The following is a 27,002-nucleotide window of genomic DNA, read 5'->3' as shown; positions in this document are numbered from 1 at the left end:
AGCACCATTTGTACCACTTTCCCATCTCCCCTTACAAGAACTTCCTGCAACTATCCATGCTAGAGAGGTTGTGTGCACCCCATCCAGTAGCCCCATTCCCCGTCCAACTGGTTGTGTGCCCCTCCATTCTCCCTTCCCATATGCCAAGGTCCTCTGTTCTGCCCCTTATGCACAGGGTCTGTGGGCTATGAAGTTTTTGCCACTTCAGTTATACTGGTATAGTGAAAATAGCAAACCTCCCTAGTGCGTATGAAGTTATAACAGTACAAAAGTTCTAGCTGGGAAGAAAAATTAGCTAGAACAGTAAAGGCACCTTTTAGAATGATATAACTGTGTCCTCGCTAAGGTGTAACTTGCTAGAAATTACACTCCTCACCAACAGTTATACTGGTGTGTAAGAATGTTTTCAGGACTACCAACCAGGCCTGTGATGAGATCCCTGGGGTACAACCTGGAACTGGGGTACCACTGTGCCCCTTAATGCTCCAGCCTGCTGTCTCTCTCTCAAAGCTTTGCTAGTAACAAGCAGCAAACCCCTTGCTACCACTAAGCACAACAGCATGTGGGGTGGCACACCTAGCTAAATTGCATAAATGTTCTCTGAGCCACTCACAAATCACACAGAGAAAGGCACCAACCAATTCTCGCCAGTTTTGCACTGCCGGAATATACTGTCTTGTCAGGGTCAGAAGCCTGACCAGTGTAAGTTTATTAACCAGTCTACCCCTCCCTCAATGTGGAGTGGACACACACTAGCCTTTGTAATCTGAGCTGAGATTTCCCAAGCACTTCAAGCAAAACACACTGTTTTAGGTGAAATATAACACAGATTTATTAACTACAGAAAGATTTTAAGTGGCAGGCACAAAAGGTCAGAGATAGTTACCAAAGAAAACAAAAGATAGGCACACTGTTTAAATCTTAAACCTTATTATAATAGTCAGTATTTGGATCAAGCCAAGCAGTTTTTCTCACTCCACTGGGTGTTGCAGATAGGTTATAGTTTTTAGTACACAGGCTTTCCCTTCAAGCATGGGACCAGTCTCCTCAGTTCAGGTCTTTCTCTTCCCAGCATTCTTGTTGCTTCCAGTATAGGCAGAGGAGAAGACAGTTAAAAGCATGATGCCATTGTCCTCTATTCTATTTTATATCCTCAGTCTGTGTGCCTGGAAAACACTAGCCCAGACATGTCCTGGTGGACTTTGCTGAGTCAGAGTTGAGCAATCCCCCATTGTGTGATTCTTGTGCGGCCCTCTTACAGCATTGTAAATCTCTTGATTACAGCTCCCCTGCTGATTAATGGTTATTTAACACTGTCCTGGGAATGGGTCACCTCCTTTGTCACTGGAGCCTTAGCAGTAGAGACTCTCTATCTAACAACATATTTCAGTAACAACTATACAGCAAAATCTCATAACTTCATACTTACTAAAGACGTACATATTTTGACAGAGCAATGGGTTTCAGAAGATCATGACTTTTCATATATTTTCTTATATGGCATGCTTTGTATGAAATATATCATAATTACATTATGGGGGTTCCAGGGTGTTGCTTTGAGGTACAGTGTGCCACACTGGTGTGTAAGTTTGTTTTCAGGGCCACCAACCAGGCCCACAGGCTATTTTACAAACCCAGCAAAGCCAACAACCACTACTTGCTGTAGCAGACAAAACCACTGCTAACTCCAGAGTTCAGATCCAAGTAACAGGTTTATATCAGTAGCGGTACAAAGTACCACACCCCTGTGATCAGTTGAGCGTGACCTGCCAGTGATCTGGCTTAGTACATACAGACAAGGGGCTGTACACAAACAAAGGCAAAGACTTAAGTTTCAGTATGCTTTTATGCCTAAGTTGACACCACATTTTTATCAACACCCCCTCCTCTGATTCGCTACATAACAACGAGTAATAATGTTCCATGACCAAACACAAGATTCGGTATTACACCCTAAATTTATAACTTGATTATCTACTTATTAACAATAAGAAAACTATTAATCCTTAAATTTGACAGGGACTTTCTTTCTTTACCCGGATCATATTTGGTGGGGTCATCACAACCTCTCATTGTTTCTTCATCCTTGTTATTTACCTAAATATCAATGACATTTCAAGAAGTGAAATAACAGGTACTTAGTTAGCCAAAAAGTTTTCTTGCACTCCTTTCCAGAAATGGGTTATTCAAAAGTCCTTACGTGGCATAACTTTTCTAGTGTAGACTAGCACTTAGGATATGTCTACACCCAGTAGCGTAGCTGGGGGGGAGCAGCCGCTTCCCCTGAGCACATTCTCCAAAAGTGGCACCTTTTAAACTCACTCACAAAAAAAGTGCCACCCACTGTAGCGCGGTCTTTGGCAGTGGGACCTTCACTCGCTCCGCAGGGCTTTGGCAGCATTTCGGTGGCGGGTCTTTCAGTGCCACTGAAAACACCCAGAGCTAGTGAAGGGCCCGTCGCCAAAGACCCGGAGTGCCGCCCCATCAGTAAAAGCACTGCAGAACGCAGGGCTGAGGAGGAAGGGGCTGGAAGGAGTGTCTTTCCCTTTAAGAGAGCCCTGCCTCCTCACCCATGTCCAGTCCCCAAACCAATAGGCGCGGCTCGGAGGGGAAGGTGGGAGAATGCGAATCCCTCACAGCGCCGCCAGCTGCGTCTTATTAGGGCAGGGCCTCACACATGTGCGAAGTCCTCTGGCCGGGGCGGGGGGCTTCTAAGTGGTTTGCCTCAGCAGCAGTGGTGGGGGGAAGCCCAGGGACCCCAGGACCTGCCCTCCCCATTTGGGTAGCGGCGGGAGCAGAGCCGGAGTTGGCCAGCCCTGTGCGCAGCCTGCAGGGAGCAGCGGTGGGAAGGCCCAGGGGTCTGGCCCAGGGGCTTCCCTGGCGGGGTTTGAGCGCCAGGAGGGAGGGGCCAGCCGGGGGTGCATGTGCTGCTGGCACGGGGGGATGATGCGGAGCGAGTGAAGGTCCCGCTGCCGAGGTGCCACCGAAGACCCGGGTGAGTACAAGCACTGCAGCAGGTGGTGCCCTTTTTTTTTTTTTTTTTTTTTCCTGATCATTCCCCTTGTTCCCTCCACCTGGCTGTGCCCCTGTCTACACCTACCTTGGATTGATGCTGTGGCGATCGATCCACCAGGGGTCAATTTAGCGGGTCTAGTGAAGACCCACTAAATAAATCACTCTCCAATCTACTCCAGTACTCCACCGGAATGAGACGTGTAAGGTAAGTCGACAGGAGAGTTTTTCCCATCGACCCAGTACAGTGTATACCCCACAATAAGTCGACCTAAGCTATATCGACTCCAGCTACGTTATTTAGGTCAACTTAGCCCTGTAGTGTAGACCTGCCCTCAGTGTTGGACAGAGACTTCATGCAAACAATGTAGGGTAAAAGTGGAAAAAATGGAACAGATCATACCTGAGTTTACGCTGGCTACTTACTTATTTTCTGATAAATATTTCTTGTCACATTGGGCTGAATACAGTAGGTTTCCTGGAGTGTCATTTGTTGATGGTTCAGGCTTTATTCAGATGTCTGCATGTAGCTGAGTCGTTAAATACGCATATAGAGAATGATTAATTGTCCATTATAAGCTATGGTACATTCCTGAAAAGAAAGCAATTTGGGTGTTAAACTAATCACCCTACAAATATTAAGCAAACTAAATATAAATATTTAGTATAAAATAATATTCATGGCTTAGAAAGGCCTCCCAACACCAGCACGGAGAATTCACTGATGAATGTTGTGGGGACATACGACATCCTTTTCAAAACTTAAACTACCATTTAAAAACAAAGTTTATAGCCATTATGTTGCAAAGATAACATTAAATAGCTGATTTGAATGGTGGGACTTGAACCAGAGGTTTTCCACATTCTGGGTGAGTACCTTTACTACTGGGCTAATAGTTATGAGGGAGGTCATCTCTTCTTCATCCCGGCTTCCTGCAAGAAAAACCTGAGGCACCTAACTCCAGGAGAGGATTCACAGCTGTATTACTGGGCCTCACAAGCAGAGATATGCAGTGGGGACTTAGGCATTTTTGTCTGTGAGAGGGGTGGGGCTTAAGACACACCTCTGCCATCAGCATCTTCCATTGGCTAAGTTACGCAGCTCTCTACACATGTTGTCTTTTTTGGATTATATTCTAATGTGCCTGTCTCTCTTCATTTGTTGTATAGAGAGCCTAGGAGCCTGACTCAGGCTTTGTGGATTGCATTGTTGTTCCTGTGACTTTTCTTGGTGCCTGAAAGTTAGGTGTTGTGATGCTGAATGTGAATCTAAGCACCTGGTAAATTGTTCAACTACCGAATCATATCCATCGGATATTAAACTCCTATAAACTGGAAAGAAAGGATCATGATATAATGTAATGAAAGCTTACTTTTGTGTTCCTGTACTTCCTGCCCCATGCAAGTAGAATTATCTACTGTATTTTATCCTCTGCTGCTTAGTAATCAAGATTGCATATGGTCTCCTGTCCTGGTGAAAAAGGTTTTCTCATCAGTAAGAGCTACTGTGGCAGGGTTCAATTTAGATAGGGTGGCTTGTAATCTATAGTAGATATGATGTAGCAGTGTTCTCTATGACAGCCTAGAATACAGTGGTTGTCAGTAGCAATAAAACGGCATTGGAATGTTATGGGTTGAAGTACTCTCCAGGAAAGTACTCGATTTTGAACAAATTATTTGTTCACTAAAACTAGTTAACGAAAGTTGTCAGAGTGGACTGTGACAGTTTGGCTGTGTCCCAGGTCTTAGGGAAACCTCTGTGAGCTCTAGTTCATCTGAAGGGTCACCTGTGAGAGTGTCTTGAAATCATATATGGACTTCCCAGCAGATTTCTGAGCTTGATAGCATCTATTTAATAGCAATTTAGAACATGAGGACGGTATCCGACCAAGAATCTCCAATTTCATGAGTAGCTTGAAGATGCTGCATACCAGGATGTTGGCTTTTATTCTGTTTTAAATACCCTCTGAAACATGAACACTGACTGCTTTTTCTGGGAAAAAAAATTCTGTTTTGAATATCTTTTTCAAATTGACTCTCTTCTGGGATCTAACTTTATTTAGGTAGATGCTGCAGTTTGTTCTTGTTGTGGGTTGCTGCTGCTTCCTGTTAGATGGTTCCTTTTGTGACTCCACCAAATGAGTGGTGTAAATTATTTTGTCTAAACCGAAACCACATTGATGCTGTGTTGAGTAGACATTGGAATTTATGCTGGAAGTGATACAGCAAATAATCTTCCATGGCAGACAATACCCTCTTTCTGCAACTCCGGGAAGAAAAGGTGAGTCTGCTGCAGTATTTTAATCTGCTGTATGATACCACAGTTTTACTGTATTACTGGGCCTGCAAGTAAGTGTCTTTTCTGTAATGAGAATTGTCTTCCACTGAGCTGTGATGGTATGATTTAACATTTGCCTAATTCAGTATTGTATTCACTCTTTTTTGAGTTTAATTATTTAGGTTTGTTAAAGGGATCTTGCACATGTCTGATGTGTTGTGATAAAAGCTGTCATCTTCTTCTGTGGCTATTATAACTTTTGAAGTACAGCAGAGAACCAAGTTCCTGGGACCCAAGTTAAAACTAAAGAGGTTGAATTTGAAATAAGAAATTCTGCATTAAGTTCAGAGGGGTAGCCATGTTAGTCTAGATCTGTAAAAGCAGCAAAGAGTCTTGTGGCACCTTATAGACTAACAGACGTTTTGGAGCATGAGCTTTCGTGGGTGAATACCCACTTCGTTGGATGCAAGGAATGTGAATAAAAATGGGGCTTAAGCATTTGGGCTGACTTTGAGATAATATGGAGTCCAGAATGGATGGTTAGTAACTGTTACGTTACAAGGATTGTCTACAGACTCTCCAAACAATCCATAGTTACCGTAGCAGGGCAGTTATATGAATTCATTATTCAAATGATATTGCAGTAAGACCGAATAGAAGTGAACTTGAGCTGCAAAGTTCTGACTGAGAGGTTTGATGTTAGACCTATCTATGCCCATCAGATATATTTAAATAAAGCATCATAAGAAATGGTTGGGTTAAGAAACCATGAAACAACTGACAAATATAGTCTTAACACTTGTTTCTAATTTGTCTTGAGCATCATTAAGGTTACATTAGAAGTAAGGTAATGCAGTAAGCAAAATATTGTTTATACATGATCAATAATCCAACACGTCTGAAAAACACTTAAATGCATTTCTTTTATGTTCTTCTTGTCACATTTTTTCTCCATTTGGGTGGAATACATAACTAATATTCAATGCTTGAATATTTAATTTCTAATATAAATATCTGACTGGAACTTGAATTAGTTATCCTGGAATGAACATTTTTGGCTGAGCTCTGAGGGTCAACTTTCCTAAATCACCTAGTCCAAACTTCATTGTCTGTATCTCACAGTTAAACTGTCTTATTTTAGGCAGAGTAAACATGCCCTTGAAAATCTGCCTCTGAGAAAATGTGGAAGGGGGGACTCTTTACTAGGTTGTATTAATGGGAATAAAGCATATTTAAATCAAGAAAAGGAAGGCTCTTTTTTTGCTTGGCCATTATTAGGTTTCAGCTGTATTAAATTTTGGACACCACATGTTTATTTAAAAAACACCTACATTGGTGCATTCAGTGGTTGAGGGTGGGGTAAAGTATATGTGGGGAAAAGGGCATGCTCATTCTACATTAAAAATAAGACATAACTGTCCTGTAAATATATGAGGATGTTAGGAAAGGGGTCCATTATTCCCTGGTCAAAAAGTAAAAAAAAACAGAATAAAATGTGTTTAGAAAGCAAGAAGGAAACATTTAAGAATGTTTTTGATAATAAAACAAGATGCCAAGGGAATCTGTAGCATTTCTCTCATTGGTGATACAGATAGATATAGATATTTTTAAGGCATTTGTTGGGAGCTATTTAAGCTACAGTATTCTTGACACAGTGTAGGGGGAAGGACCAGCTGACTTGCTCATTGTTCTTTCCAGCCCAATTGATTTAATTTGATACAAACTTTTGTCCAATGCCCTGTCTTGAACTAGTTGTCAGTGCTATAATAATAATAATAGTCCATTTAGGAAATAATGGCATTATGTACATCTTTCCTTCTACAGACCATGGGTTCTGAATCAAAGCAAAGTTTCATAGGAAGCTTTCTGCAGCCTCCAGATAGAATGTCTGTTCCTACCTTTGGACAGAGCAAGTCAAAGAAGGTAACAACTACCACTGGTGACATGCTTCCTGCTCCAAACAACCAAGGTAAAGCCACAAAAAATAAGTGTTCTTTAAACTCTGTTAAACAAATTGCCTTGTTTGTTCTACTTGTGAATGTTAGTCATTTAGATCATTGGTCTGGAGGCTTGTGTGGAGAGTGAGTAGTATCCCCAGTCTTGGGGCTGTATCATAGAAGCTGGTTGCTACCTCTGCTAACTTTGGCTGTAAAATCTGTTTTTTGCTTGATAATTTGAGATGTCCTCTGAAGGCAAAGGAAAATGCTGCTGTAGAGTTTGAAGTTCATCACTTTCTTTTAGGCATTACTTTGATTTGAAACTTTTGATTTTTGTGTGACATTGTTTGCTTCCCTCTAGCTTTAAACTTTCTGTATAAGAAGATCCCCTGGAAAACTTGATAAGAAAATGCATTGTAAAGAACCAAAGTTATAAACTACTTTCGTTATGGATAGTTTTGAGCCCAGTTTTGTTCCCATTGCTGTTAATGTGAATTATTTGCTATTAATTTTGGTGGGAGCAACGTTGGGTACTATATATGTATGTGAACATGTTTCTTTCCAGTGTGGCTTAATCATAGGAAGAACCTAAGGCTCCTTGTGTAGTTGACTCTAATAGAGTTCTTACACAAGCTTTTGCTACTTGAGTGAGTGTGTTGGGGTTTTTTTTGTGTTAGTTTTAAAAAATATATATAAATAAATTAAAAAAAATCAGACTACAGGTTCTGGGCTTAGGCTTCAGGTACACTGGAACAGTGCCTGGTACACCTAGGAGAAGATCTAAGGAGGCTTTTTACCACATTTCTGCCTTCCAGCCCTTGATCTTGAGGACAGTATTGCTCCAAGTTTAAGGCCCCTGTATATTAGGGGCAGGGCCGGCTTCAGCCTTTTTGCCACCCCAAGCGGTGAAGTGAAGAGAAAAGGGGAAGGAGGGAAAGATAAAGCTGATCGGTGGCACTTTGGTGGCAGCTCAAAGAGGAAGAGAGGGACTGAGGGACCTGCCACCAAATTCCCGCCGAAGACCCGGATGTGCCGCCCCTTTCCATTGGCCGCCCCAAGCACCTGCTTCCTTGGCTGGTGCCTGGAGCCAGCCCTGATTAGGGGCCATTGTGCCAGCTGGGGGTCACTGCAACATGATCCAGCCAACCACTGTGCTCTGAGGAAAATGGGGGTAGCTGGCAGGGAGAGGGGGAACATTATTTCCCCCTCACCAAGAGAATCCTCTGTTTATGTATGGGAAACCTTAAGGTGGGATTGGCAACCTTTCAGAAGTGGTGTGCCGAGTCTTCATTTATTCACTGTAATTTAAGGTTTCGCGTGCCAGTCATACATTTTAACATTTTTAGAAGGTCTCTTTCTATAAGTCTATAATATATAACTAAACTATAGTTGTATGTAAAGTAAATAAAGTTTTAAAAATGTTTAAGAAGTTTCATTTTAAAATTAAATTAAAACGCAGAGTCTCCTGGACTGGTGGCCAGGACCCGGGCAGTGTGAGTGCCACTGAAAATCAGCTTGAGTGCTGCCTTCGGCACGTGTGCCATAGGTTGCCTACTCCTGCCTTAAGGCTTGTGTGTGCTATTGGAATGTCACAGAGTGCTTAGTTTGTGTCAGAATCTGACCCTTTCACTGTAGGTGCATGACTATGGAGAGGCAATAGCATCTTCATAGTAAAAGCTGTAGCTGTGGTGATACTTCATCATAAACATTTGAAAGGACAGTTTTAACCACACATTATGTTAGGGAACAAATACTTTTTTGAAATGTAAAAATGGTTCCTCCTTGACATTTTTCCAAAGTGTCTAACTTTCCCTTCAATCTGTCCAAAACAATCACATGATGCCACAATAAGTGAATCCTAAATAGATGTTGAGGTTGACTCATCCAAGAAGCTTTTTTTTCAAGGGCAAGAATGGCAGTTTCTTGAATGTTAAGCTATTGTCTGACAGTAGACGCAGTTCTCTGTCAATAAAGCAGATATTGGGGAGAAAAAAGGGCAACAGAGAATCTGTTGGCACTCAAACTAGCTCAAACTGCCTTTCATAAGTGAGAGAAAAATCTAGGATCTGTTAAAATGTACTCCTCTTTCCTGCCATCCCTATGAAAATGCCCCTTCAATCAAGAAGGAATGTGCAGATTTTGAGATTGGGTAACTGAAGAGCAGAGCATAAATAAAGTGCAGAGGTTACACAGAAAATACAACTGAGCCAGAAACAACACTTAATTTCTAATCTCAATAGCAAACCTATGTTGTATCCAGCAGATCACTCTGCCTCTGATGCAAATCTCTGTATTTAGGCTAGTTGTAAAACTGGGCATATAATGCTTACCCCTTTCTGCAAAGTTCTCTGAAATCTAGAAAGTAAAAAGTATTACTCACTCTTCTCCAGGAGGCATTGCAAGTTAGGCATTGGCTGTTTAACTTAGAGACCTGGGTTCTAGTCTTTAGTCTGATATTTAATTTGCTACAACTTGCTGGCACTTCTTACTAGCATTTGGAGTGAAGATGGCCATTCATGTATACACAGCACACTGTCACTTAGCTACATGCAAAATGCGTTTGTTTTATCAGGTGTACGTTGAATGTTCTAGGTCTCCGTAGGACACACTGTTAACTTTTCCAGTGGGTGCTGTGGCTCTTCTAATAATTTGGTGATTTATTTATCACATGAACTTTTTTTTTTTAAATGGTCTTTTCTACTCCATTTAAAAAGAAAAATGGAGTATATGGCTTTAAAAACATACACCACTTGGGGAAGCAAAACAATTGTTTCAAATATCATTAAGGTTGTTGTGTAAAAAGCACACTGTCATTTAATAACCCTTATTGGTTTTTAAACATTTCTGTTTGTTTTTTGGGAATCAATACAATTTTTTAATGGCTAACACTATAATGCAATGCAGTAAAACATTTTTTTTTAAATCCACTATAAAGACTTAACTTGTAATTGTTCACCAGCTCTGATGTCAGCCCTCAAAACTCTTCAAGAAAAGATCCGTCGTCTAGAGTTGGAGAGGTCGCAGGCTGAAGATAACCTGAGCTGCCTTTCCATTGAGGCTGCCCAGTATAAAAAGACCTTGCAGCATGAAACAAATGTGAAAGATATAGCACATGAGGAATTGATACAACAGAAAAAAGGTCTCTCCAATGGTGATAATTAGAGTTGCAGACGTGTCATACTTTTAAAATAAAAAATCCTGGAGTGGTAACGATACATTTAGTAAAAGTCATGGCTTTAGGAGAAAATGGTGTGTAATGTCATAGGTGTGTCATTTAAAATGTAGGAGAGGGATTTTACGGGGGTGGGGGGGTTGGGTCCTGACCCTGAGGGGAAAGAGGCCTTGGGGGTGGAAGTGTTGCAGAGTGAATCCACCCTGCACTCACCTCACAGCAATGGCTCCTGTCCCCCAGGGCTAGCCCTGCTCCCTGCTACAGACTGCAGGCAGGGTCCACATCCTGTGATGACCCTACCCCACCCTTCCTGGCGCGGCTGGATTGCCTGTCCCAAACTGGGCTGTAGAAGCATAAGTGGTCTGGCCATGACCCAGGTGCCTCCCCTTCTCCCCACAGCTCCACAGCCTGTGAAACCCTGGACACAAAGAAAAGTCATGGTATTTATGATGACATCTTTACCTCTGTGACAAGCCTGTCACTGTACTAATAATAGAAATAGTTAATACAGCTCTTAGTTCTCTCAACTGAAGGAGTACTCATGTTTGTTTTGACGAGCTGCTATTGAATACAGTCCTATCCAATCATCATAATTTGGCAATTTTTTAAATAAAAATTAGCCAAATATTGCCTTACCAATTATAGAAGATTAGGGTTGGAAGAAACCTCAGGAGGTCATGTAGTCCAACCCCCTGCTCAAAGCAGGACCAACCCCAACTAAATCATCAAAGCCAGGGCTTTGTCGAGATGGGCCTTAAAAACCTCTAAGGATGGAGATTCCACCACTCCCTAGATAACCCATTCCAGTGCTTCACCACCCTCCTGGTGAAATAGTTTTCCTAATATCCAACCTAGACCTCCTCCACTGCAATTGAGACCATTCCTCTTTGTTCTGTCATCTGCCACCACTGAGAAAAGCCTAGCTCCATCCTCTTTGGAACCCCCCTTCAGGTAGTTGAAGGCTGCTATCAAATCCCCCCTCACTCTTTTCTCTTCTGCAGACTAAATAATCCCAGTTCCCTCAGCCTATCCTCATAAGGCATGTGCCCTAGCCACCAATCATTTTTGTTGCGCTGCATTGGACTCTCTCCAATTTGTCCACATCCTTTCTGTAGTGTGGGGCCCAAAACTGGATACAGTACTCCACATGTGGCCTCACCAGTGCTGAATAGAGGGGAATAATCACTTCCCTCGATCCGCTGGCAATGCTCCTACTAATGCAGACCAATATGCTGTTAGCCTTCTTGGCAACAAGGGAACACTGTTGAGTCATATCCAGCTTCTCGTCCACTGTAATCCCCAGGTCCTTTTCTGCAGAACTGCCACTTAGCCAGTCGGTCCCCAGCGTGTAGCAGTGCCTGGGATTCTTCTGTCCTGAGTGCAGGACTCTGCACTTGTCCTTGTTGAACCTCATCAGATTTCTTTTGGCCCAATCCTCCAATTTGTCTAGGTTACTCTGGACCCTCCCGCATATCTACCTCTCCCCCCAGCTTAGTGTCATCCGCGAACTTGCTGAGGGTGTAATCCATCCCATCCTCCAGATCATTAATGAAGATGTTGAACAAATCTGGCCCTAGCACTGACCCCTGGAGCACTCCACTTGATACCGGCTTCCAGCTAGACATCAAGCCATTGATCACTACCCGTTGTGCCTGACAATCTAGACAGCTTTCTATCAGCCTTGTAGTCCATTCATCCAATCCATACTTTTTTAACTTGCTGGCAAGAATACTGTGGGAAACCATATGAAAAGCTTTGCTAAAGTCAAAGTATATCACATCCACCGCTTTCCCCATATCCACAGAGACAGCTATCTCATCATAAAAGGCAATCAGGTTGATCAGGCATGACTTGCCCTTGGTGAATATATGTTGACTGTTCCTGATCACCTTCCTCTCCTCTAAGTCCTTCAAAATAGATTCCTTGAGGACCTGCTCCATGATTTTTCCAGGGAATGAGGTGAGGCTGACCGTTCTGTAGTTCCCCAGATTCTCCTTCTTCCCTTTTTTGAACATGGATGCTATATTTGCCTTTTTCTAATCGTCCAGGACCTCCCCCAATCGCCATGAGTTTCAAAGATAATGGCCAATGGCTCTGCAATCACATCAGCCAACTCCCTCAGCACCCTTGGATGCATTGCATCTGGTCCCATGGACTTGTGCATGCCCAGCTTTTCTAAATAGTCCTTAACCTGTTCTTTCACCACTGAGGGCTGCTCACCTCCTCTCCATACTGTGCTGCTCAGTGCAGCAGTCTGGGAGCTGACCTTGTCTGTGAAGACCGAGGCAAAAAAAGCATCTGCGCTCTCCTTTCTTCTTTTTGTCAGGATCCTGAACTTGACCATCTGGTCACTCTGCCCAGGTTGCGACCCACTTTTACTTCCCCTACCAATTCTTCCCTGTTTGTGAGCAGCAGGTCAAGAGGAGCATGCCCTCTAAATTAGTTCCTCCAGCACTTGCATCAGGATGTTGTCTCCAATACTCTTTAAAAACTTCCTGGATTGTCTATGCACTGCTGTATTGCTCTCCCAGAAGATGTCAGGGTAGTGATTGAAGTCCCCCATGAGAACCAGGGCCTGTGATCTGGAAACTTGTGCTAGTGGTCTGAAGAAAGCCTCGTCAACCTCATCCTCTTGGTCTGGTCAATCGAGTTACTTTTCAGCTTGGTGCTAAATAAACCGGCTTTAGAACTACATCCAGTACCTTTCTATGAGAAGTATAGCTATTTCACATGAGACCACGTGGGCTTCAGGCCCTCAAGACAGGGAGCAGCCCCTCAATCAGTCTTTGCTTGCTGAGGTTGGCTGGATGAGATGTCCATTGGTGGCATTCCTAAAAGAACAAGGACGTCCCTACAGCTCAGAATGCAGTGCTACCTACATGCACTCCTAATCTTACAAAAGGTACGGAGTGGGCAGGAGGGAGCCATATTTGATTAGGTTTATACTGGTGTAAATGTTGAGTAACTCCTGTGAAGTTAATAGTAACACAGATCAGGGTCTGGGCCTGGAAACCCATCCTGAGTCTTGCACATGTTAAAATACTCTCTGTTAATCCAGCCCAGCCGAAGTACCTTTTCATTTTTGTGTGTGTGTGTGTATGTGTTTTTTTTATATATACACAAACAAACCCCAAAACTTCTAAATCGCCAAGACCATAGGGTGAGGGACAGGCTAAATGTTACTCAAAACTACTGTTTTACACTGTTTGTCTCTCTCCACAGATGTTAGTGTGCAGTTAAGTGCAGCACAATCCCGCTGCTCCCTACTGGAGAAACAGCTGGATTACATGAGGAAAATTGTTTTCAATGCAGAGCTAGAAAAGAATATGGTTCTAGAGCAACAGGTGAAGTATTTAGTATCATAAGTAAAACAATAAGAGCACAAAACTGTAGAAATGGTAAGATTGTACTTTCTGCATATCACATCTCCCCAGTTCTGCTCGGATTGGTAATGACCAAAAGTGATGATCATCTGACAGCTATTAAGAGAATTACACAGAATGACTTGCTGGTGTTGGAGTTTTTTTCATAGATTCTAGGACTGGAATGGACCTCGAGAGGTCATCCAGTCCAGTCTCCTGCCCTTATGGTTCCTAATAAGCTGTCATGTTCCTGTGTCAGGTGTGGCTTTTCCAGAGAAAATTCTGTAGCCAAGATACACACCAGATGTGTTCGTTATAAGACCTGTTAATGCTCTGGCAGGTATGGCTGAGGTTTGTTTAAAAAAAGGTATTTTATACGCAGTGCCACCTCGTGGCTGAACAGTATAATACAGTTTAGCATTCCATTATATCTCCCCTTGTGAGTTCTATATTTACACTATCACACTGTCTTTAAATTTCAGTATATATTGGTTTAAGTGTCTCTGGTTTTCTAATTACACAACCCAAACTTGTAACAACTTGGTTATCTGGCTGTCCATTAGTTGCAATGACTGGTTTTGGTTGGTCTAGAGTCCTCATTGTCATCGTCATCTTGTTCTGCACCTGTTAGCTGTTCCTTCTGAGGAGCAAACTGTAGATGGCAATGGTTTTTGTTGAAGTCTCCACTGGCAGTCTTGATCACATATGATCTGGGTGCTGAATTCTTTTTCTTTATGACAACTGGAGTTATCCATCCTTTTTCTCTGTAAGAACAGCCATACAGGGTCAGACCAATGGTTCCTCTAGCCCAGTATTCTGTCTTCAGACATTGGCCAATGCCAGGTGCCCCAGAGAGAATGAACAGAACAGGTAATCAAGTGATCCATCCCCTGTTGCCCATTCCCAGTTTCTGGCAAACAGAGGCTAAGGACACCATCCTGGCTAATAGCCATTGATGACATATCCTCCATGAACTTATCTAGTTCTTTTTTTAACCCTGTTATAGTCTTGGCCTTCACAACATCCTCTGGCAAGGAGTTCCACAGGTTGACTGCGTTGTGTGGGGAAAAGATACTTCCTTTTGTTTATTTTAAACCTGCTGCCTATTTTCAGTTGGTGACTCCTAGTTCGTGTGTTATGAGAAGGAGTAAATAACACTTCCCTATTTATTTTCTCCACACTAGTCATGATTTTATAGACCTCTATCATATTCCCCCTTAGTCATCTATTTTCCAAGCTGAAAAGTCCCAGTCTTATTAGTCTCTCCTCATATGGAAGACATTCCATACCCCTAATCATTTTTTATGCCCTTTTCTGAATCTTTTCCAATTCTAATATATCTTTTTCGAGATGGGGCGACCACATCTGCACGTAGTATACAAGACGTGGGCGTACCGTGGATTTATGTAGAGGCTAGAGCTGGCAGCTCTCCAACAGACATAATTCAGTTATAAAAGTGTTCCTAGGCTCTCTTTGACATTGTATCCAATTTCACTGTTTTCATAACTAGCCACTTTGGAGATATTCTTTCCCAAACTTGGAACAGTAGGTCTGAGCTGTTTTTCCATTAGCAGTTGTGTTGGACCATATCCAGTAGCTGCTATTGGTGTTGATCTGTAACTCAGAAGAGCAAGAATTTCTTGGCTGTCTGTATACCTCTCTTGGCTTCTCCATTCATTTGCAAGTAATGTGGGCTGCTAGTAATATGCTCAAAATCATATTTCGTTCAGAATGACTTAAATTCTGTTGCAGGGAATTGTGGTCCATTGTCCATCACAAGTTGTTCTGGAGTGAGCAAAAGTGATAATACTGCAATATGTTATATCTTTCAAGTACGTTATTTCTATATACCTGAGAATATATCTCTGCTTCAATGGGTCACAACTGAGAATACCAAGTGCAGGACAAACTGCTGAGAAATAGGGCAGAAATACCCCAAAATTGGTGGTTATTCTTCCATAAGATATACCAAACCAGCAACAAAAGTAAACTTCTGTCTCACCACACTAGCTAACAAGAAATCAGAACTGCAGCCTCCTTAGGTATTCCAGTCTCTGTTTCAATTCCCAGACACTAGACTTAATGATGAGTGGTTATTTAAAACCAGTTTAATCAACCACAGGGTTCTACTGATCCCAAACTACCAGCCACATACATAGATCAGTATATAACTTAGCTCTTACCCAATAATCACGTTGTTGCCAATCCTTTAGTACCTAATATTTAAAGGTTGGCTTATAAGAAAAAAAAAAAGGTGAGAGTTAAAATTGGTTAAAGGAATCAAATGCATGCAATAATTGCAAAGTTCTTGGATTAGGTTTGAAGCAGTGATGGCATAAACTGCTGGCTTGTTAAGTCTCTGGTTGCTTCCAAAAGATTGGAAGGTCCTCAGTCCCTTGATTAGAGTTCTCCCATTAGTAGACGTCCATAGTCCAGCGATTAGAGCAGGAAAGAGGCAAAATAGAGGGATTTCCAGGGCATTTTACAGTTTCTCCCATGTGGCGGGTCTGCTCTCAGTACAGCCAATGGAAAAGTTCAGGCATAAGATGGAGTTCAGTGTCCCATGAACTGGTTACATGCCCTTGCGTGCTTTGATGAGTCATAGCAGGGGCCATTACCCACATCCACAGGAAAGTCCATCAGATGGGGATAAACTTCTTCCATGGGCCATTGTGCTTGTTGATAGGCCATCAACTTGAATAGTCCATTCACAATGTGCTGGCTAGACTGGATGTAAACTACCTTGTGGGTGTTAACAGGAGCAAACACATTTGAAATATAGGTATACAGTCAATATTCATATCTTCAAATATGAAAACGATACATGCATACAAATAGGATAATTGCATTCAGCAAACAATAACTTTTCCATTGACACCTTATGTGACATACTTTGCACAAGATTTGTTGCATTTGTATAACCGTGGTAGCAACAAAGATCTACATCAGGGGTCCCCAATGCGGCGCCTGCCGGGATGTCTAAGTGCGCCCGCGTACTGGCCAGTGGACGAGCATCTGCCGAAATGCCGCTGACAAGCAGCAGCATTCAGAGGTGTCACCGCTGAAATGCTGCCGATTTTCGGCGGCATTTCGGCAGCGACATCTCTGGATGACGCTGCTTGTTGGTGGCAACGCCTATTGACGTTGCTGCTTGTTGGCAGCTTTTTGGCGGTGAAGCCTATTGACGTTGCCGCTTGGCGGCATTTCAGCGGATGCTGGTCCGCTGCCACGGTCCTCCTTACCTCGTCGCCTGGGGCCCGCCAGACGAAAAAGGTTGGGGACCGCTGATCTACATAGTCCTATTTTAATCCTATAGCATCACAATAGACCATAGTGACCAGTTGTCCTCTGAATTTGCATAAATCTGCTGCTTGTCTCTTCTAAGGCCTCTCTGATAGGGGTGATGTTACTAAAGGTTCTTTGTATTGTGTTGGTCTGTTAGATCTGCAGTGTTCACATATCTTTGCTAATGCCTGGCCACGAAGCTGACTTTAATTAATCGTTAAACTTCACCCATGAAGGACATTAAGATTTCTCTTCTTCTTTCATTTGGAATTAATATGAAATGGCCTTTACTCATGACTTTATAGTCCATGCACCCCAAAGTAGTCCCTTGTCACTTCCTTAGTGTTTGTTCTTTAGATACTTGGTCCAGTTGACCCTAAAGTAATTTAGAATTTGCTGAAGTTGCATGTCTGTTGAGGTTGCTTGTTGTAACTGATGTAGTGTGTTCTGACACTGGTCTGTATGCATCCACAGCTTTCACGTATGCCTTTATCTTCCAGCTCATGAATAGTTGAGTGCAATGCTGGGCTCTGTGACAGAGTGTCTGCTACTACCAGATTTTTCCCAGGAACATATTTAGCAATTGGGTTAACCTTATCACGCCAGGCCTCTTCCATTGATGAGGGTTACAAGCAGTTTATGGTCTATTAGCATAAACAAATTCAATACACACAGATATCTGTTTAATAAAACTCATGCCCATACATTTGTCAGGCACTCCTTTTCAATCCGTGCATATCGTTTTTCTGTTTCAGTGAGAGTGTGAGAGCAAGATACAACTGGCTCTTCCACTCATGTTGTTGCAAAAATACACCTAGGCCACAGCTGCTTGCATCCTCACTGACCATTGTAGGTTTGTTCACATCGTAGTACTTGAGAACAGGAGCGACTGAGATAATTTCTTTTACCTTTTTGGAGGCAAAGTCTTGATTTGGCCACGATAGCTAAGGTGTATTGGACTTCAATAGTTCATTCTGTGGTTTTGTCACTGTAGAAAGGTCTTGTAGGTATCAACTAAGGTAATTTACCATCCCCAGTATACGTCTCAGTTCTGGTGTGTTAGTTGGTGCATTGCTTGAATTGCTTTTGCTCTCTCAGGACTAGGAGTGATTCCAGTTTTGTTTGTCTATCCCAAAGCCCTCGATTTGGGATAAGTGATAAACACATTTTTCCCTTGTTTAGCTTCAGTCCAGGCTCACTGACTAGGCTTAGGACTTTTGTTGTATTCTTCCATTGAAGATCCATATAGGAGTTGTAGCTAGCAGTTCGGCCATTTTCTTTGGAAAATTTCAAGTGTACTGGTAATACCAAAATGTAATCTTCACAAGCAAAAGCTCCCAAAGGGTGTGATAAATGTAGTCAGTTGGTCACTTTCTTGGACTAAAGGAATTTGCCAGTTTCTGCTCGAGGCATCGAGCTCGGAGGTTACTATAGCTCCTTTCACTTTGGGGAGGAAGTCATCTAGTGTTGGGAGGATATATTTTTCTCCCACAACTGCTTCATTGTCTTTTTTAAGATCCATGCAGACCCATATTTTTCAATTTTTCTTTATTACTTCTATCATTAGGGCATACCAGGCTGTTGGATCAGAGATCTTCTCAATGTGCTAATCCCTTCCATTCTCTTTAACTCAGTTTCCACTTTATGAAGTAATGGGATAGGAATCCTGTGAGATTCATGTACACTATATGGGTTAGCATTGTCGCTTAGGGTTATTTGTACCGGATCTCCTTGCACAAGTCTAATATTACCAAATATTCCACCAAGTTCTTCCACCTTACTAACTAGACCCATCATGGCTGCCACACTGCAGCTGAGAAAGTTGTTGGTCTGTGATTCTTTGATCACAAATACACTCTGAATGCAAAGCTTTTGTCTCTGTAAGTTGTTTCTGTGGTGAACTGGCCCATGCAGTTCAGAATACCTCCAGGGCTATTCAGAGTGGTGTCAGGTTACTTCAGCTGTGTGAGAGGTTGAAGGTGATTGTAAGTGCCTTCTGAGAGTATTGTGACCTTTGCTCCTGAGTCAATTTTCAAGTCAATAGTTTTGCCATGAGTATTCACTTTCACTCTCCAGGCAGGTTCCCTGTTGCCACGCGTTCTAGATCCCAGAAACAATGGCTCGTGATTGTCTGTCATATCAGTCAACTCCCTGACTTCTTTGGTGCAACAAACAGCTGCAAAATGATCATATTTCATGCATTTAGCATGTGCCTCTGGTTGGACATGCATCATCTCTTGGGATATGACTTTTTCCATACCTTGTGCATGTAGGTTTAGAATTTGTCCCTTTTAGCCTGGGGGATTTCTCTCTTCTTGCGTTGGGGGCTTTATGGTAATACTTTGAACATTCAAGTGTCTCTCTTATCGTTTCTAAGCTAGTTTCAGGGATTTCAAGTTGCTCCTACCTGGTGTTCTGTTTGACTAGTTCAGACTGCTTTGCTTTCCGTATAGCTATGGTTAGGATTGTCTGTTTTTTTTCTATGTATCTGCTGTGAAAGATTTTTACAGACACTTCCCAACTTATGTAGGCGTTCCGTTCTGGAACACCTTGCGTAACTCAAATTTTGCGTAATTTCGAAACGTATACCCGACAATTACGTCTCCCCTCCCCCAAACAAAAAACAAAAAAACCCCACCCTCCTATTTCTAGCTTATGGAACTTTTTTCTGTAAAGTGTGGATTTGCATAAATTGGGTTTGCGTAACCTGGGAGGCATCTGTATCTCTTAACCCAATAATTTGTCTGATATTTTCATGTGGTTTTTTTTGTATTCCCAAAATCAGTTTTCAGCCAATGTATGCAGAGCTCTTATAAAACATTCAAACTTTTCCCCTGGTTCTTGAATTTGGTGGTTGGGGGGAAAAAAGCACATTTCTCTGGGGTATCAAACATAGCCAGAACCCTTTCATAGTCATCTTTGTGACTGTCTTCTGTAAAGTCAAAGGATATAAAGAGATGCTCTGACTGCTTCTCCATAGCCTAAACTAAAAGATCCTGCTATATCTCCAGTTTCCCAGTGGAGCTTTTTTGCAATTCAGAACTTTGTAATTCAGAATTCTTACTGTCTGTCCATTGTGGAGATTTGTCAAAGCTGAAGTTTTCTGGGGCACTGAAGAGGGGTATGTTGATGAGATCCTGCACCTTTTATTGCTTTGTTCCTTCTGTTCTCTTCTGGCCTAGTTTACTTCTGACACCATGGCATGTTCCTATATCAGATATGGACTGGCTACAGAGCTTGCATCTGTGCAAGGTACACACCATTTGTGTTTATTGTAAGATCCATTAATGCTCTGCCAGGTATGGCTGAGGCTAGTGTAAATAAGGTATTTTACACACAGTGCCACGTAGTGGCTGAATTGTGTAATAGAGTTTAGCATTCCTTTACACAAGTTTGACATTTAGGAGGTGGGAGGCAGAAGGGAACATGCCAATTGAGACCTTTGTTGACAAGCACTTTGCTCATGCATTCTCTGGCCACTTTACAATGTGACCACTATTTTCCTATTCCTCCAGGTCCAGGCTGACTCTAGTAGTGATTACCTAGGTAATCATAGCTTATGCACACACCCAGATATTGAATACTTGCTGCCTCTAATATTTCAGTGCCCTAGACAATTGCCTCTTCCAACTGCATGGTTTAGTTGGTGGTGGTTCTGGCTGAGGTTCAGCAGCAGCTCAGCCCTAGGGAAGCTAGGCTTGTTGCTGCTTGCACGCTCTGTGGGCAAACTGACATAATGGCCATACTGGGTCAGACCAGTGGTCCATCTACCCCAGTACCCTGTGTTCAGACAGTGGTTGGTGCCAGATGCTTCAGAGAACCGACCAGGGCAATTACTGAGTGACCCATCCCCTGTTGTCCACGTCTGGCAGTTAGAGGTTTAGGACATCCAGAGCAAGGGTGTTCACCCTGGACCATCTTGGCTAATAGCCATTGATAGACCTCGCCTCCATAAACTTAGCTAATTCTTTTTTGAACCCACTTGTAGTTTTGGCCTTCGCCACATCCCATGGCAATGAGTTTCCACAGGTTGACTGTGTGTTGTGTTGTGTGAAGAAGTACTTCCTTTTGTTTGTTTCAAACATGCTGCCTATTAATTTTATTGGCTGACTCCTGGTTCACGTGTTATGTGGAAGAGTAACTAACGCTTACTTTCTCCACACCTTTCATGATTTTGTAGGCCACTGTCAAATCCCCCTTTAGTCATCTTTCTTCCAATGTGAAAAGTTGCAGTCTTTTTAAGCTCTCCTATGGAAGCTGTTCCATACTCCTAATAATTTTTGTTGCCTGTCTCTGTACCTTTTCCAGTTCTAATATACCTTTTTTGAGATGGGCTCGTCAGAACTGCATGCAGTATTCAAGGTGTAGTTGTACCATAGATTTATATAGCAGCCTTATATTATCTGTCTTATTCTATATCCCTTTCCTAATGGGTCCTAACATTATTAACTTTTTTGACTGCTGCTGTACAGTGTACATCCTCCTGTATACTGTGCGGGTGTTTTCAGAGAACTAGCCACACTCACTCCAAGATCTTTCTTGAATGATAACAGCTAATTTAGATCTCATCATTTTGTATGTATGGTTGAGATTGTTTTCCAATGTGCATTACTTTGCATTTATCAACATTGAATTTCATCTGCCATTTTGTTGCTCAATCACCCAGTTTAGTAAGATCTCTGTGTAACTCTTCACAGTCTGCTTTGGATTTTACTATCTTGAGTAGTTTCATATCATTTGCAAATTTCGCTACCTCACTGTTTTTGTTTTACCCCCCCTTTTCCAGATCTCTTATGAATATGTTGAATAATACTAGTCCCAGTACAGATCCTTGGGTGACACCTCTCTTTACCTCTCTCCATTCTGAAAACTGGCCATTTATTCCTACCCTTTGTTTCCTATCTTTTAACCAGTTGCTGGTCCATGAGAGGACCTTCCTATTATCCCATGACTGCTTATTTTGCTTAAGAGCCTTTGGTGAGGGACCTCATCAAAGGCTTTCTGAAAGTCCATGTGTAGTCTATGCTCTGGATCACCTTTGTTCACATGTGTGTTTGACCCCCTCAAAGAATTCTAATAAACTGATTTGAGGCATGATTTCCCTTTACACAAGCCGTGTTAACTCTTGCCCAACAAATCGTGTTCATCTATGTGTCTGATAGTATAGAACAGAATTAACATAAGAATGGCCATACTGGATCAGACCAAAGGTCCATCCAGCCCAGTATCCTGTCTGCCGACAGTGGCCAATGCCAGGTGCCCCAGAGGGAATGAACCTAACAGGTAATGATCAAGTGATCTCTCTCTTTCCTGCCATCCATCTCCACCCTCTGACAGACAGAGGCTAGGGACACCATTCCTTACCCATCCTGGCTAATAGCCATTCATGGACTTAACCTCCATGAATTCATCTAGTTCTCTTTTAAACCCTGTTATAGTCCTAGCCTTCACAACCTCCTCAGGTAAGGAGTTTCACAGGTTGACTGAGCTGTGTGAAGAAGAACTTCCTTTTATTTGTTTTAAAGCTGCTGCCCATTAATTTCATTTGGTGGCCCCTAGTTCTTATATTATGGGACCAAATAAATAACTTTTCCTTATTCACTTTCTCCACACCACTCATGATTTTATATACCTCTATCATATCCCCCCTTAGTCTCCTCTTTTCCAAGATGAAAAGTCCTAGCCTTTTTAATCTCTCCTCATATGGGACCCGTTCCAACCACCTAATCATTTTAGTTGCCCTTCTCATCTCAAAAAAGATATACTAGCATTAGAAAAGTTACAGAGGAGACCACATCTGTACGCAGTATTCAAGATGTGAGCGTACCATGGATTTATAAAAGGGCAATAAGATATTCTCCATCTTATTCTCTATCCCCTTTTTTAATGATTTGTAACATCCTGTTTGCTTTCTTGACTGCCGCTGTACACTGCATGGACGTCTTCAGAGAATTATCAACGATGACCCCAAGGTCTCTTTCCTGATTAGTTGTAGCTAAATTAGCCCCCATCATATTCTATGTATAGTTGGGGTTATTTTTTCCAATGTGCATTACTTTACATTTATCCACATTAAATTTCATTTGCCATTTTGTTGCCCAGTCACTTAGTTTTGTGAGATCTTTTTGAAGTTCTTCACAGTCTGCTTTGGTCTTGACTATCTTAACTATAGTTTCAACCAACTTGCCTGGTCCTGAAATTAGGCGTACCATCTTGTAATTGCCAGGATCACCTTTAGAACCTTTTTTAAAAATTTGGTGTGAAATTAACTATCCTCTAGCCATCTGTTATAGCAAATGATTTAAGGGATAGGTTACATAGCACAGTTAGCAGTTCTGCAATTTCATATTTGAGTTCATTCAGAACTTTTGAGTGAATACCATCTGGTTCTGGTTACTTATTACTGTTTGTTTAATTAATCTATTCCAAAAACACCTCAATCTGGGTCAGTTCCTCAGATTTGTCACCTAAAAAGAATGGCTGAGGAGTGAGAAAATCACTCCTATCCTCTGCAGTGAAGACTGATGCAAAGAATTCATTAAGCTTCTCCTCAACGGTCTTGTCTTCCCCGAGTGCTTCTTTAGCACCTTGATCGTTCAGTGGCCCTACTGTTTGATTGTTTGGCAGGCTTCTGATGTACTTAAAAAAATTTTGCTGTTAGTTTTTGAGTCTCCTGCTAGTTGCTCTTCAAATTCTTTTTTGGCCTGCCTAATTATACTTTTACATTTGCCTTGCCAGAGTTTATGCTCTTTTCTATTTTCCTCAGTAGGATTTAACTTCCAAATTTTAAAGGATGCCTTTTTGCCTCTAACTGCTGCTTTTACTCTGTTTAGCCACAGTGGCATTTTTTGGTCCTCTTACTATGTTCTTTAATTTGGGATATACATGTAATTTGAACTTTTATTATGGTGTTTTTAATGAGTTTCCATGCAGCTTGCAGGCATTTCATTCTTGTGACTGTATCTTTTAATTTCTGTTTAACTAGCGTCTTCATTTTTGTGTAGTTCCCTTTTATGAAATGCTACCATGGTGAGCTTCTTTGGTATTTTTCTCTTCCACAAAAATGTTAAATTTAATTATATTATGATCACTATTACTGAGCAGTTCAACTATATTCACCTCTTGGACCAGATCCTGTACTCCACTTAGGACTAAATCAAGAATTTCCTCTCCCGTTGGTGGGTTCCTGGGCTAGCTGCTACCAGAAACAGTCATTAATGGTGTCTAGAAAATTTATCTCTGCATCCTGTCCTGAGGTGAAAGGTACCCAGTCAATAGGGGGATAGTTGAAATCTCCCATTATTATTGACTTTTCTATTCTTATAGTCTCTCTAATCTCCCTGAGCATTTCAATATCACCATCCTAGTCAGATGGTCAGTAATATATTCCTACTGGTATTCTCATTATTCAAGCATGGAGTTTCTCTCCATAGAGATTCTATGGTACAGTTTGATTCATTTAAGATTTTTACTGTATTTGACTCTATGCTTTCTTTCACATACAGTGCCACTCCCCCACCAGCATGACCTACTCTGTATATACCTACAAAGTACATACCCTGGTATTTTGGTGTTCAATTGATTGTCATTGTTTGACTAGTCTTCTCTGAAGCATATTATATCAATATCCTCATTAATTACCAGGCACTCAGTTCACCCATCTTAGTCTTGAGACTTCTAGCATTTGTATACAAGCACTTACAAAATTTGTCAGTTTTTAGTTGTTTGCAATTATGTGATGTAATTGAATTGGGACTCTTTTTTTCATTTGACTGTTTCTCTTCAGTTCCTACATGTACTTTATCGACTTCTGACAGTGGTGGAAACTGAACCATGCTTTGTCTGTCTGGCATTTTTCATAGCACTGAACTTAATACTTAAAATTGTAAACTATTTAAACAAAGTTCACGGTGGTGAGAGATTTCTTGGTGTGTCAAACTATTTTATCAGCTGTCAAATTCAACTTTTGCTTATTCTTTCCAGATTCCGCTTCAAAAGGAAAAAGATCAGAATCATATGGAGCTCCATGCAAAACTTGAAAAGCTTGAAGTCCTAGAAAAAGAGTGCTTCAGACTTAGCACTACACAGAGAACTGCAGAAGTAAGCAAGCATAACATGACCATGTGCGGTTACAGTTCATTTCAAATTTCTTTGTGCCATGGTTGCCAATTGTGCTAAAATACACAGACCATTTATCAACTGTAGCTCAGCAGAGGAGTAAAAGATCTCAACATTCGCTTTGCCTTCTACCTCAGACTTCATTTCCTATAAATCTGAGCAATTTAAGCCTGCTTTTCGAGATTCTTTCAATCTTGTTATAGTCAATTACTAAATTGTAAGGTACTTGCCAATTCTGATTCACTGGGCCAGCCTTAAATGTGACTAACCATACTTGTGTTCTGTTTCAGGACAAGATCAAACAATTGGAGGAAAAGCTTTGTGAAGAAGAGCATCAGCGTAAATTAATACAAGACAAAGCTGCTCAGGTAGGATAACCAAATTACTTGATTTATCGCTGAGGAAATACTGTCGCTATTCAAGACACTTTTTATAACCTGTTTATTAGCTGGGGAAAATTCTGTAATGCTAACATGATAACCTCTCTAAGCAAAGCTTATTTTGAGTTTATATTTTTATGAATATTTGGATTCTTCTAGAACATCAGCTCCATAGGTAAGACTGAGTTGTGTTTTGCACTTAAAGCAGGGATTTAAACCTTTTTTTTTTAAATGCATGAAGAATACAGCACATTCTCCTCAAAATTAGAGTACATTCTCATTGAATAAACAATGAATTTTCTGAGAATTTATAAGAAGTTAGTTTAATTATAAAATGGGTCAATTAAGCAACTTAGCATCCTAAATTAAACTTTTAGTCCTGAGCTATCTTAATGGAGTAACACAGAGACTTTCAACTTTCCATGTGGTAAAACTCACTGAAATCCTATACATTTGTCTACACTTAGAGACCTTTTTCTTTGCAAGATTCATTTTTTCACTATTAAAAAATTTCTTCATCAGAGTCTGAAAAATAAATGATCTTCTGTAGAGAATTCTGTGAAGAACTGCTTTTGCTGCCAGGGCCACCATCTTCCCTGAGTGCAGCTTGATTTTACTCACACTAGGAACACTGAGAGACAGTAGCCATTTTAAAAGAGGGCATGTTAGCTATGGGCCATCATAGCTTCACTCTCATTAAGAACTATACTAGGTAGCAGCTGTTTAGAAAGAAGGCAGTTCTTTTGGGAATTTACTGTAGAAGAATACTTACTCTTCAGCTCTTGTGTTGCAAGGACCTAACAATTACAGAAATGTAGATCTGGAAGGGACCTCAAGAGGTCATCTAGTCCAGCCCCCTGTGCTGAAATAGGACCAAGTACACCTAGACCATCCCTGTCAGGTGTTTGTCCAACCTCCCTTGAAAGCCTATTCTAGAACTTAACTACCCGTATAGTTATAAAGGTTTTTCCTAATATCTAATCCATATCTTCCTTGCTCCAGATTACGCCCATTACATTTTATCCTACTTTCAGTGGACAACACATAACAAATGATCACTGTCCTCTTTATAACACCCCTTAACAGATTTGAAGGCTGTTATCCGGTCCCACCTCAGTCATCTTATCTGAAGACTAAACATGTTCACTTTTTTTAACCTCTCCACATAAATCAGGTTTTCTAAACTTTTTTTGTCATTTTTGTTGCTCTCCTCTAGACACTCTCCAGTTTATCTACGTCTTCCCTAAAGTGTGGGACTCAGAATTGGACACAGTACTCCAGCTGAGGCGTCACCAGTGCTAAACAGAGCAGGACAATTACCTCCCATGTTTTATATATAATACAGTGTTTTACAATAAGAGAATCTAGCTCCTTACCCATTTTCACCATTGCAGTCACCTCCTGCAGCAGTTCCAACACAACCTCACTGGCTTCCATCAGTCAGGAACTGTAGAATTA

At 41.5% G+C, this 27,002-nt stretch overlaps 1 protein-coding gene and 1 long non-coding RNA gene across 12 annotated transcripts in view; one reads left to right on the top strand and one right to left on the bottom strand.

Moving 5' to 3' along the window:
- Positions 1-27,002, top strand: part of CEP57L1 (centrosomal protein 57 like 1) — a 43,680-nt gene that overhangs the window by 8,409 nt on the left and 8,269 nt on the right. For 5 of the 8 annotated variants that reach the window (XM_039532755.1, XM_039532753.1, XM_039532756.1 and 2 more), the window contains exons 2-6: positions 7,115-7,259; positions 10,187-10,366; positions 13,622-13,743; positions 25,030-25,146; positions 25,455-25,532. In XM_039532755.1, the coding sequence (XP_039388689.1) occupies positions 7,118-7,259; positions 10,187-10,366; positions 13,622-13,743; positions 25,030-25,146; positions 25,455-25,532 (639 nt within the window). In that variant the 5' untranslated portion in view covers positions 7,115-7,117. Of the gene's footprint in view, positions 1-4,639; positions 5,294-7,114; positions 7,260-10,186; positions 10,367-13,621; positions 13,744-25,029; positions 25,147-25,454; positions 25,533-27,002 lie in introns of those variants that run through there. The other 3 variants (XM_039532750.1, XM_039532749.1, XR_005597097.1) reach the window with 3 other exon arrangements.
- On the bottom strand, positions 933-4,556 carry LOC120402274. 4 transcript variants are annotated; one of them, XR_005597101.1, is made up of 4 exons: positions 4,386-4,556; positions 3,439-3,604; positions 2,037-2,097; positions 933-1,083 (listed from the first exon to the last, which is right to left on the bottom strand). It is a non-coding gene; the product is annotated as an uncharacterized LOC120402274 (long non-coding RNA). The 4 variants fall into 4 exon arrangements; XR_005597099.1 differs by having other exon boundaries at positions 1,069-1,083; positions 3,416-3,604; XR_005597100.1 differs by lacking the exon at positions 933-1,083 and having other exon boundaries at positions 1,820-2,097; positions 4,386-4,551.

Source organism: Mauremys reevesii, linkage group 3 (genome assembly GCF_016161935.1).
Source record: "Mauremys reevesii isolate NIE-2019 linkage group 3, ASM1616193v1, whole genome shotgun sequence".
NCBI lineage: Eukaryota > Metazoa > Chordata > Testudines > Geoemydidae > Mauremys > Mauremys reevesii.
The sequence above is the reverse complement of the archived record's forward strand: the minus strand, read 5'-3'. Positions and strand labels throughout refer to the sequence as shown.